General features: G+C 41.4%; 1 protein-coding gene across 1 annotated transcript; it reads left to right on the forward strand.

Annotated features, from left to right (window-relative positions):
- The first annotated feature begins 519 nt into the window (after positions 1–519).
- On the forward strand, positions 520–9,882 carry LOC122991010. Its single transcript, XM_044364604.1, has 8 exons — positions 520–676; positions 2,069–2,248; positions 2,630–2,818; positions 3,276–3,446; positions 4,062–4,203; positions 7,029–7,642; positions 8,288–8,429; positions 9,065–9,882. Exons 1-8 carry the CDS (start codon positions 581–583, stop codon positions 9,880–9,882), a joined length of 2,352 nt encoding a protein of 783 aa, XP_044220539.1. The 5' UTR covers positions 520–580.
- The last annotated feature ends 2,046 nt before the right edge of the window (positions 9,883–11,928 follow it).

Here is an 11,928-nt window from a genome sequence, read left to right on the forward strand (position 1 = left end):
CTCACTGGCTTATTTAGTGCACTGTCCACTGAGCTAAACTGACTGCTAAACTGTGCTAATAACTCACCAGAATCCTGCTTTAAATGTTATTTGAGTTTGTCGGGTACTCAGTTGATTCCCATTCAAATGTCAGCAGTGATAGTTAAAGGCTAAAGGGTTATTTCCTGTCCACTTACCTGTGTGACTTACAGGTCTACAACCATGGCCAGACAGCTGCATTTTTAGACGTCATCAGATTACTCTTCTTCCAGAATGATCTTTAGTTGTTCGTGAGTGATCTAGACCTTTCTTGTCCACATGGTTTTGGGCCCAGTGGTCATCCCCGCCTCCCTTGCTCCTTCCTGTAAGGATTGCTCCACCAATTGCAGGAGTAGGCAAGGGATTATCTCCTGAGATTAACGTGGCCATCTCCAAACCCTGCTTAATCCTGCCATCTGTCAGAGAGCAGCTAACCAGCCAAGACTCTCACCACTAGGCTAATTAGAAAGCCAGAAGAACACAGACCTAAGAGGAAAAAAAAGAAATCTCTAAAACACACACACACACATTTCTGTCTGGTACTGCTCAAGGCAGAGAGAAAATGGAGGAGACATACCTACTCAATTATCCAGGGGTCAAGAAGAAGATTCTTGCTGGAGGCACGGGGCCGATGCCACACTTTCCACCTGGGACAAAGGTAGTCTAACTGCTAACCTGATAACCCAAATAATCCTAGATTAAAATCCAGTATGTTAGAAATGATGATTGCTCGCATAATTAACACTGTGATGTAATTAATGTTCCATAGCAAAATGTCTATTTTTAGCTTGTGTTGCATTGCCCACTTCAATTAGATTCTAATGAATTATTCATGAAGCGAGGAAATGATTCTGTATCTGGCTCTTACACACAGAGCAAACATTTGGTCAACCAAATTGCAACATGTTTTTTGGCACTGGGTCTGGGTTTCTGTTCATCCACTGATCTGCTGGTCACCGGCTTTTTTCCCCTTCTAGTCACATCCAGCCATATGGCACTGAGCCTGGACACTGTGACAAACATTTTCCATGACAATGCCAGCATGAATTTTCATTTACCTGTGTGTCCATATTACCGTGTGTGTGTTCCTTACCCAGTGAGGTGATTCCCAGTTGCTCGCACAGTATCAGACCCATTATACACAGTCTGTCAAGCTATAAATAGGAGGTTACACGGAGCCAATATAATTTTAGACTCAGAGTTATTGTAAAGCCTTTTATCTTTTTCACATGCAAACAAACAGATGGAACTCATAATGAATACAAGAATGTCTGTGTACCAGAATATTTGTGTTACTGAAATATGATGACAGCATTCAGTTCAATTCAGCTTTATTTTAGACATTAAAAAGTCTGTGTTTTATAAACTAATGAAAAAGTGCATTTAAAGTAATTACAAAAATATAAGAAAAATATGAATATCCAGCTGCACATTGTTCAAGTTGACAAATACTTTCTTTGTATCAAGCATTATATTTTTCCCTTTTTTCAGTCTTTGTCAGATATACAAAACATGGTCAAAAGAAAAGAGAAACAAATGTTTAGCCCTACACATACATGCAGGCATACATATATACATATACAATCATATACAGAATATACATAGGTAATACGTATGTATAATACGGCAATGGCAACAATTTCCCCTATATGTAACTTTGTAACTTAAGAAGTGAGAAGAAGAAGATGGTGTATTTTTGTTATCTGCAAGCCAAATATTTAATTGCTGTCTTCTGAAAAAACTCACTAAAACGATCTCTTAGCCGGTGGTTAAAAGGTCTTTCAAGTTCACCATCAATGGAAACATCATCATTAGTAATGATTTGGAAATCCAGAAAAATAATCCAACAGAGGATTCTTCAATACAAGAACTCTATTTGTTTTAACATAGAAAGTTTTGGCTTCAATAATACATGAACTAACTGTGTACCAGTATTAGATTTACTTATGTATTTGTTTTTATTTCAGTATATTTTGTTGACATATAGCTCCATTCATTAATTTCCACTCTTTAAATATTCATGTCTCTCTTCTTTCTTCTCCCATCCAAGCTGGTTTTCCATTTCCAGACGCTGCTGGACAACTTCGAGCGGACCGTCATCGATGACAGTCGATGGGCTGGCAGGCCAGCTGAGATCTTTGTCGGAAAGATGTTCAAGATGGAAGTCTGGGAGACCCTGCTGACATCCATGAGGATTGGAGAGGTGGCTGAATTCTGGTGTGATGCCACAGTGAGTTGCATTATGGACTGCACACACACACACATACACACACACATTGAGATATTAGGCCCCTAAAAGAGATCCTAATGAGTGTTCATGAGAGAGGAAGCAAAGCTTTTGCTGCTCATTATGATGCACATGAATCTACTTTCTCTAGATTACATGCTCGCTATAATAAACACAAACAGGGCAATGTTTTTGTGCAAATTTCACTGTTTTCCCCCTCTGGAGAAAAATGTAATTTGCAAGTAAAATTGTGACTTCTTGTGTTCTCTCTCATAGGATTGACTTGCACAAGCTGGCAGCACCAGGGGGTTAGCATGATTAAGTGGTTCAATGCCTTTTTGAAGACCCTTCGTTTATCTTATTGTTGATGTGTTCATTTTGCAGCACACAGGGTTGTACGCCATTGTGTCCAAGGGGATGCGGATGATCGCTCAAGGTAAAGACCCCCTCGAGGGCCAGAAACATATGTGTGGCATGGGAAACCTGTTCAACTATCACTCCACCGGCTTCCCGGAGCTGGATGAGCTGATGAGAACTCCTCAACCACTGATATTTATCATGGAGCTGTTGCAGGTAAAAAAAATACTGTATTGTATGTCACACTGCATAGAGAAAGAAAATGCTCTCTTTTGGTTTTTCACTAAACTATTTTTCTCTGTTTCTGTAAACATAGGCTGACAGTGAAAAAGACACATTTACCTATTCATAAAACCCTACTCTAGATTTGAGAAATGCCTACACAGTATGTTCTAAAATCTACTGACAGCAATGAAAACAATCAAGCCCCCTCCTGTCTAAAACATTCAGCTTTGAAGTAATATATCATCTAGATTAGAACAAGCTTGAGACTCAGCGGGGGTCCAGCAGCCCTAAATTAACATCCTACTTGTCTTATATACAGTAGTCTCACAATGCTTAATGTGCATGAGCAGACAATTCTTTGTACCTATTTAGCATTCCTTTGCATCAGTTCTTCTTCTGTTCACCGGGTTGTTCTGCTGTGCTCACCTCCTGCCCCTGCTGCTTCCAGGTTGGAGACCCCATGTCCTACCACAGAGAGTCATGGATGATGGAAAAGGATGAGAAGCTGCAGACAGTGCCAATTCTCCACATGCAGGGCAACGCGCTGGTCAAGCAGAGACGATTCAGAGAGGCCGCCAGCAAGTACAAAGAGGCCGTGCTGCTGCTGAAAACAGTCCAATCCAGAGTGAGTGAAGGGCGAGGGAGAAAAAAAGACAGGTTGGAGAGAGGAAATGAGTGATGTGCAGGCTTGTAAATTGTGAGGTTTTTACAGGATTTTAGGTTTTTGGGACATGCAGCTCCTACTCTTTTCCAGTGGGAGATTTCCTGTTTTCCTGTTTTGCTCTACTTCACAGCAGGGTTCACAGCTTCAGCAGTAGGTTGGAGTATGGTGGGGTGGGGTTGGGGGGCGGTGGTGGCAAGGAAAGAGGAGGGAAAGCAGTGGAGGATTGTCTAGGATGAGAGAGGAATGTAAGGATGAAGGAATACTGGAGGGAGAGAAAGTTGTGTACGAGATATTCTGATGAGAGAGCATGCAGGATTCGACGTCAGAGGCTCACAGATAGTGGGCCTGTGCGCAAGCAACTATTAAATCATTGTTGGGCAGAGATGATGCTTTTGATGTCCTCCAGTTCAGTGTCCCAAAGACATGTCGACTAGCTGTCATGTTTGAATCTGTGTGGAAAAAATGTAAAGCTACAGAATTCACATAAATTATTAAAATATGTGTAGGAGATGCCAAGCATCATAGCAACACTGATCATGTTCTTGCTCTTCCATCTGTGCATGTGTGTAGGAGATGCCGGGTGATGTAGACTACATTAACTTAGGTCGACTGATTGTCCCCCTGGAGTTGAACTACTGCCAATGTATGTTGGAGCTGGAGGAATATTATGAAGTTATAGAGCACACCACCGAACTGCTGGAGAAACACAAAGGTAAATGCCTGCTGGGACTCTGTTGTAAGGATTTATTCTGAGAACCAATTAATCCTCATTTTTGGCACTGAAACAGGTCTTCACTGACATTTTTCCAGGGAGATTTGATTACACTTTCTCTTCCAGTGTCACCTACCCTCACATTCACACAGTTGCGTCACACTCAAACCTCTGAGCTGAGCGGCTTCATGGAGCTACGAAGGTTAATCCTGTGTACAGAGGCAGTTCAATAGTGGATGATGTTATTCACTGACTTTCCCATCTAGGATTTGTACCAGCAAACATACTATATGTCCACAGTCTTGTTTCTGTAACCTCAAGACTACAAACTCTGCAAAAAAAAGAATAAGAATTTCACCATCTTGCTATCAGCATTTGTTAGCCATGCTGATGTAATTTACTGTCATGATGATGACAAATGTCAAAACTGTCATCACTATTTAAATGTATGTATATGTATGCAGGTTTTTGAAACCATATATTTTCACTTATTCTTTATAGGGCTGTAGAAGTTTAAGAAAACTGTTCTAGGAGAAATATTTTCATTCCTTTAAGGCTTGCACTTGCAATTCTAAACCTGTGAGATTGGTAGAGGTATGGCACCTATTTAAGGATTACATTTGCACTCATACACTCATGGCAGCTGTTGGAAGAATATCACTGCTGGCGACTATCTTTTTCATCTTTAGTGAGCTTTAGAGAATGATATCTGAAACGCGAAGCCTTATGAGTAAAAAGAGATTCAGAGCCAATTGAATGGTTTATCCTCCAGAATGTGCTGTAATGGGAGCAGAATTGCAGGTTTTACTGAAATTTTGCCTTTTCCAGAGGGAGTGGAGTACAACTCTTTGTCAAGAATCTACTTAAAGGAATGGTTTGACATTTTAGGAAATATGCTTACTTACCACTCTCATATCTGTCTGTTCAATCTGAAGCCATAGCCAGCAGAGGGTTAAGCGTGAAGACTAGAAGCATGATGTCTCTGTCCAACCTCCCATAAAAGAAAACTTGTCATTTCTATACTTTGGCTTTTGTACATATTACAATATATAACTTTAATTTAGTGATGCTGGTGGGCAGAAATTCTACACTTTGACAGAGCCAGTATAGCTGTTCCCCCATTTCCAGTCTTTATGCTAAACAAAGCTGACCATCTCCTGGATGTAGCTTCATATTTAAAGAACAGACATGAGTGGTATCAATTCTAGGGCTGCAACTAATGATTATTTTCATTATTGATTATTTTCTTGATTAATCAATTAGTTGTTTGGTTTATAATAGATCAGAAAATGGTGAAAAATGTCGATCACTGTTTCCCAAAGTCCATGATGCAACCTAAAATGTCTTTTGTCCTGACAAATAATCCACAATTTAAAGATATCCAGTTTAATATCATAGAACACTAAAGAAACCAGAAAAAAATAATTTAAGAAACTGGATCAGGAGAATTTTGGCATTTTTTCTTAAAAATGACTCAAAATGAAATAGTTTGCAATCAACAAGTTGATTTATCGACTAATCAAGCTCTCAATTTCTTATCTCTCAGAACGAAAGCAAAGCAGATTTTCCAAAATGTTGAGCATTTCCTTGTAAACAAGTACATAAAAAAGCATCTCAGACAGTGATGAATAAGATTATGGCACAAATGTTATAAAAAGCTGCTTTATTGCAGTGGCTGTTGCATGTTGCAGCTGTGTATTCAGTGAGAATGTGTAGGAGGGCTGAGGTTGACATTACTGAGGGTTTTATATTTGGAGCTGGACTGGGAATTGTGCTGTCATACCCATGGCTACTCATATAATCCTAGAGGAGCTCAAATGCTGGCACGGTCTCCACTTCAGAGCCTTATGAATTATGCCTTACACCCAGAGACAAGATCCACCGAGGCAGTATTTATTTTTCTCTCTGTCCCTCAGCCTGGATTCCCAGGTTTATATTTGTCTATGTGTGTGTGACACGAAGAGGGAGTGTGTACAGTAGCAAAAGTGTGTGCTCTCGATGATGTGTGTGCTTTACTTCTGTGTGGCAGGAGGAAGAAGGGTATACACTTTGCCCATGAGTGAGCATAAGAGTGAAATAGTGTCGTAGAAACAGTGGGCAGAGATTTCTGAGCTCCACTGGCCCATTCAAAGCTGTTGTCACAAAGCTGCCGCCCTCTTAAAGGAATTATGAGAAAAGATCCATCCCACACTTTCTCTTTTAATTTCCCTTTTCTAGCTGTACCTTTAGTCCTCTCCTCTCACACTTTTGTCTCATTTTCTCCTTCACTTTACTTGCATTCTTCTCCCCTTTTGTTGTTCCTCATCAATATCTTGTTGTCTGTATCAGTACAAGTGAGCAACTCTAGCTCTCTGCTTCCTCTCTTCAACCCAGTTGTCCTCTAAAAAGGCACCCAGTGGCGGCTCACTGCAGTGTTTCTGCTTTTGCCAGAGGCCACAAAGAAATCTGTTTAAATGTTGGCTGAATGAAGATTTAGCATAGAGGGAAATTAAATGCAGAGGAACAGAAATGTGGAGCCATTAGCGGCTATCTAACCAAGCACATGAGCCTACTCGGCTGACACAGAGGCGTTACAGTGTTCATGTCTATATTTGTGCATGTAAAAGAATAAAGTGCATTTTTTTGTTCTAATCTTTTGTTCTACAAACTCAGTTGTGATGAGAAATACACATACTGACAGTGCACACCATACACACTGTTCTTAACGCAGACAAATCACCACCATGTCTTCAACAGACGGTGTAGGTGTATTCTTGAATATCTCTAGGTTAGACATTAATAACTGCTTTTAATCACACTATTTTCCTCATTTTTCTGTTTCTCAGACTGCGTGAAGGGCTACTACAAGAGAGCCAAGGCCCACTCCGCCGTGTGGAATGAAAAGGAAGCCAGGAGAGATTTCAACATGGTGGCCCACCTGGATGTCACTCTGGCGTCTCTTGTCCATCGGGAGCTGAAGGCCCTGTCTGAACGCATGAAGGAGAAGTACTGGGAGGAGAAGGAGCACTACTGGAACATGCTGGAGACAAAGGAGAATAAAAATGAAGAGGAAGAGGGGGAAGGATTTGGTGGTGATGATGATGAGGAGGCAGAGGTGGAGGAGAAGAACGTGGAGGACAAAGTAAAAAAAGAAGACAATGAGAGTCTGACCGCAGCAACTAAAGATGAATCTCCATCCACAGACATACTTGGAGGAAGTGAAGAGGGCATGGTTAAGGTTACGCCTACTGAGGGAACAGATGACAACAAGGAAGAGAGTTCTTGTGAGATCAATCCAAACTCTTCTGATAAAACAGAGGAGAAGGACTGGCAGCAGATGCTACGACTAGTCATGCTACTGCAGAACGAAGGAAACTTCCTCATCAAAGAAAACCACTTTGAAGAGGCTTCTGTAAAGTTCAAGGAAGCCATCGAGTATGTGGACCTCCTCCAGAGTAAGGTTAGTATAAAATTGTAGTCTCTCTTTTGAGGGGGTGAAATGAAATATAAAATAATTGTGATTGTTATGATGACAACTGTCCAGATGAACGTCAGTATTGATGCTCTCCCTATTAACAAGCAACAGTTCAATCCACTCTGCGTGATGAATGTTTGAGCCTGAAAGCACTCTCACAAAAGGATTGTGGCTTACTCTGGCTCATAAACTATAATCATCTGTCATTGTTGCTTTTTCACTGAAGAGCAGCTGTGGTATTATAGGTATGCTGGTGAAGTGAAGAACAGAGAAAGAATGCTAAAAATAACAGCTATCCACCGAGATATCACTCTGACAGCGCTCGCCTGTACTCCTCTTCTCTTTCTTAAGATTCTTCACTTCTGCCACACCTCGCTGTTTCCTCGCTCTTCTCGTCAACCTGCCCTCTTCCATCTTCATTTCTTCTCCTTCTCTTCTTACATTCCTCTACGCTTTATCTCCCCTCTCCATCATGTTCAACACCCAATCTTCAACCCCTACATCTTCATCTCTCATTCATTTTTGTTTCATCTTTTCCACATTTATTCTGCCATTTATCACCACTGTCCCCCCCTGCCACCCCCACCTTTCTCTTCCACCATCATCTTGTCCTGTCTGTGTACTCGGCAGGTAGATCAACAGGGTGAGGACTGGGAGTCTCTGGAGAAAGTGCGCCTACCACTGATACTTAACCTCAGCCAGTGCATGTTGGAACTGAAGCAATACCAGCAAGTGGTGGAGCTCAACAACAAGCTGCTAAAGAAGCATAAAGGTAATATACAGTATATTGGGTTTGTGGCAGGTGAGTATTTTGATATAGAAATTGTAACATGAGTACATAATATAATATATAATAGTATTTTTTTTTTCCTCGTGCATCTTCATTTTTGAGCTAAAAAATATCAAGATCTGTTGCCAGTACAAATGCTTGGCCCTCAGCAAATGCCTGCTTTGACACTGCAACAATCCCTGATCTCTCTGTTTACCAGTGAAAGAAGAAACCAAACATTCACAACCGCATTGCTGAGTCTCTCTTTCGTTCCCCTGGCACCCACACATGGACATCACAGTCAAAAATGAATTCATTGTTTTCTTTTTGTTTTCTGCTATGACTGAATTATTTATAGTTGAGGCTGATGTGAAAGGGTTGTTCTTATGCTTTTATTTTTTCTTCATTTACTTCTCTCCAACTTTCGCCTTCTACTTCACCACTGGTGCTCAGCGCAGTTATTTCTTCCTCCCTCTTGTAGTTTATTTTACCTTTCAGTTTTCCTCCCTCAGTTATATTCTTGCTGACCTCCTGACCTTCCTGACATCCTGCTTCTTCTCCTGTTGCCTCCTGTGGTTTTTAAATGTTAATATTTTAGTTATTTTTACTTCCCCCCTCTCTTTTCTTGCACTCCATAGGTAACTTTAAAGCGGTGTACCAGCGGTCGCGAGCGCACGCTGCTTTGTGCAATGAGGATGAAGCTCGGAGGGACTTTGCCACAGTGGAGAAACTGGACCCAACATTCAAACCCTTCGTCCGCCAGGAATTGAAAAAGCTGGGTGAGAACATCCGCATCATGCATGCCCGCCAGAGCAAGACTTACAGGGATACGACACAGGAGAAGTGGGGGCCTGGTGGAAGCAAGGCCAAGACTGCAGCAGAAAAAGGAAGAAAGAAGAACCTCAAATTTGCACAGAAAGCCACTGAAGCAAAAACTGAAGCAGATAAGAAGACTGAAAGAAGTAAGACAGAGGAGAAGGAAAGCTCAGAGAAGTCTGCCCCTGCTGAGAAAGAGGGGGCGGTTGACACAGAAACAGAGAAAAATCCAGATGTGAAAGTAGAACAGAGTAAAATAGACCCAGAGTGTGGGAGAACAAGTGAAGGAGGGTTAGATAATGAAAATAGAGAGAGTGCTGTGGTTCAGGAGGACAGGCAGGGTGCACCAGATAATCGAGGAACAGATAAAGACAGCGATCTTGCGCCCACCAGCACAGGCAAAGATAATGTAGTGAGCAAGAGATCAGCCTGTGATAAGGGCAGAAAGAAGGTCAAATGCCAATCAAGTGCCGCACCGGGCTTAAGCAAAACAGGCCAAGGGAACAAAGCCACCAGTGATAAGACAGGAAATGGTGGCACTCAATCAAAATTGACCAATAGGTTGGAATTGTCTTGTGCAGAGCCAAAGGCTGCAGGGGAAGCTGAGGGCATAGAGACGGATAGACCTGAAACTGAATAGGATGAAAGAAAAGCAATATGGATGAAGAACGTGAAACAGGAGGAGAGACGAGTGATAAACAGCTCAAGTCTTAACAGGAAATATTGATTCTGCCATATCCAAATCCAAATATAAGCACAAGGAGAAAAATTAATATAAACAGCCTGTACTGGGCACCATTCTGAGATAAGTTTTATTATTCAATTCTCAAAAGGATAACTGCAGGCACAAAAAAACACACAGGCAGACTAGGAGTTTGCCAAATACAAAGATTTTTTTTTTTATTTCTGTACACAAAGAGTAGAAAGCAGCCAGTAACCCACTTGTTATTACAGTAAAAAGCCTTTCTTCAGAAAACTTTTTTATACAGATTAAAAACTCCAGAGAAAAGACAGCAAGAAGAAGTGTTTGAGTGCTGTACGTGGACAAAAACATGAATTCAAACCAATTAAACAAAAAACATTTGAATGATTAATGAGGTATATTAATGGTGATTTAAAAAAAAAAAGAAACTCAGTTTACCAGTAAGGTATGAGTGTGTGAATATATGTGTTAAGGTAGGACAGTGTTATCAACACCTTGGTTGAGGCTAGGTGATTCATTGCCCTGTCATGTGCGAGGAGACAAGTGCATGTGTCCTTGTTACAAGCATAGATACATGATAGCAAACACGGAGGGTTTGATGCAAAGGCAGGAGAGTAATGATAGTTGTTAGCCTGCTGGCCAACTACATGCAGTAACAGCCCTGTAGCAGTGTCCTCTGGGGTTACTCTTGTCTCTATGGAGAGCCTTTTTCTTCAGTCACACAGCTTCAGTCACGCCACAGGGAGCATGGTATGTGTTAGGGTTTGTACATGGATCAGACCTCACATGATCACAGCCAGGCAGAGATGAAACTTGCTGAGTGACTCTCCTGCAGCTGGATGACCATCAAAGGCAATTTAGACAATGGTGTCAAACAGCAGCAGAGTAAAATGTGGGGACAAACTGTATGGTAATATAACTATCTGTCATATGACAACCTAATGTATTTAATATTTTATTCTGCCTCCTCTCATTTAATCTCTATATTGTCTAAAAATAAACATAATGAATGTTGACATGCAATCCTGCGGGGAATGCCTCCTCTTCTTTTTTCACACACTGTCACTGTTACATCATTTTGTGTACACACAAAGGACCAACATACAGAAGTAGTGTGAAGGCGCTGGGTGATCATCAATGTGTAATGAGATGCGTAAATACCAATAAATAAGTGTCTATGAATAAACATTGCTTCTCATGGCTTTTTTTTCTTTTTTTTCCCTACGTGCCGAGCTGCTGCTCTTTGTTCTGACTTGTGAGAGCGTTAACAAAACAAATTCTTAAGCGATGCTGTTGCAGAGATGGATTCAACAGATGATAATGACTCTTCAGCAGCTAAACTGTGGCAGGCTTCAATGGAGGTGGAGTGAGGAAGAGGAGAGTTGTGTTTGGGAAACAAGGCGCTCTTCTCTTGCTTCCCTTAAGGCTATTAGCATTTGTATTATGAACGGCACATCACCTTTCCAACTCACAAACCTGTGGAACTGCGTCCTTGGGGATAGTTCCCTAGCAACAGTATCAAAACTAACTGGCAGCGAGTGCTGAGGAGGATGATATCAAATATGAGCGCTGTGTGCCTGGAGGGGGAGCCCATTATGAATGCAGCACATGGGTTTCAAACTCATGTATGATGAGGTCAGAGTGTCACTTTAAGGTTTAAGATGAATTCCTTTCTGTGTAGATCTCTGTGTTTTCTGTGAGAATGAGGCGGTATGATTGCTGAGAAACACACAGAGCCACTGCTTACTTGTTTCAGCCAACCTCTTGTCCGCTTCTGGAGATTTTGCTGTGGCAGGCACATCAAAGTGGATCTCTCCCGCCAGCCCTCAAGCAACAAATGGAATAGTTTTTTTTCCACCTTTTTCTCTCTTGTCTCTCAGATCTTTCGTCCCTTCGAGCATCCCCAGCATCACGGGTTCACTCATGAAAGCCTTACTTAACTGGTTTCAATGCATGGATGCTCACGTACTGTGATCCACACTT

The sequence above is a fragment of the Thunnus albacares genome, chromosome 10 (assembly GCF_914725855.1).
Source record: "Thunnus albacares chromosome 10, fThuAlb1.1, whole genome shotgun sequence".
NCBI classification, from domain to species: Eukaryota; Metazoa; Chordata; class Actinopteri; order Scombriformes; family Scombridae; genus Thunnus; species Thunnus albacares.

Excerpts from the sequence above, each read along its gene's own strand:
- LOC122991010 (XM_044364604.1), top strand. The coding sequence starts at position 581 with ATGGAGGAGACATACCTACTCAATTATCCAGGGGTCAAGAAGAAGATT. Across the intron at positions 2,249-2,629 it reads AATTCTGGTGTGATGCCACA|CACACAGGGTTGTACGCCAT; the intron begins GTGAGTTGCATT and ends TTCATTTTGCAG. Across the intron at positions 8,430-9,064 it reads GCTGCTAAAGAAGCATAAAG|GTAACTTTAAAGCGGTGTAC; the intron begins GTAATATACAGT and ends TGCACTCCATAG.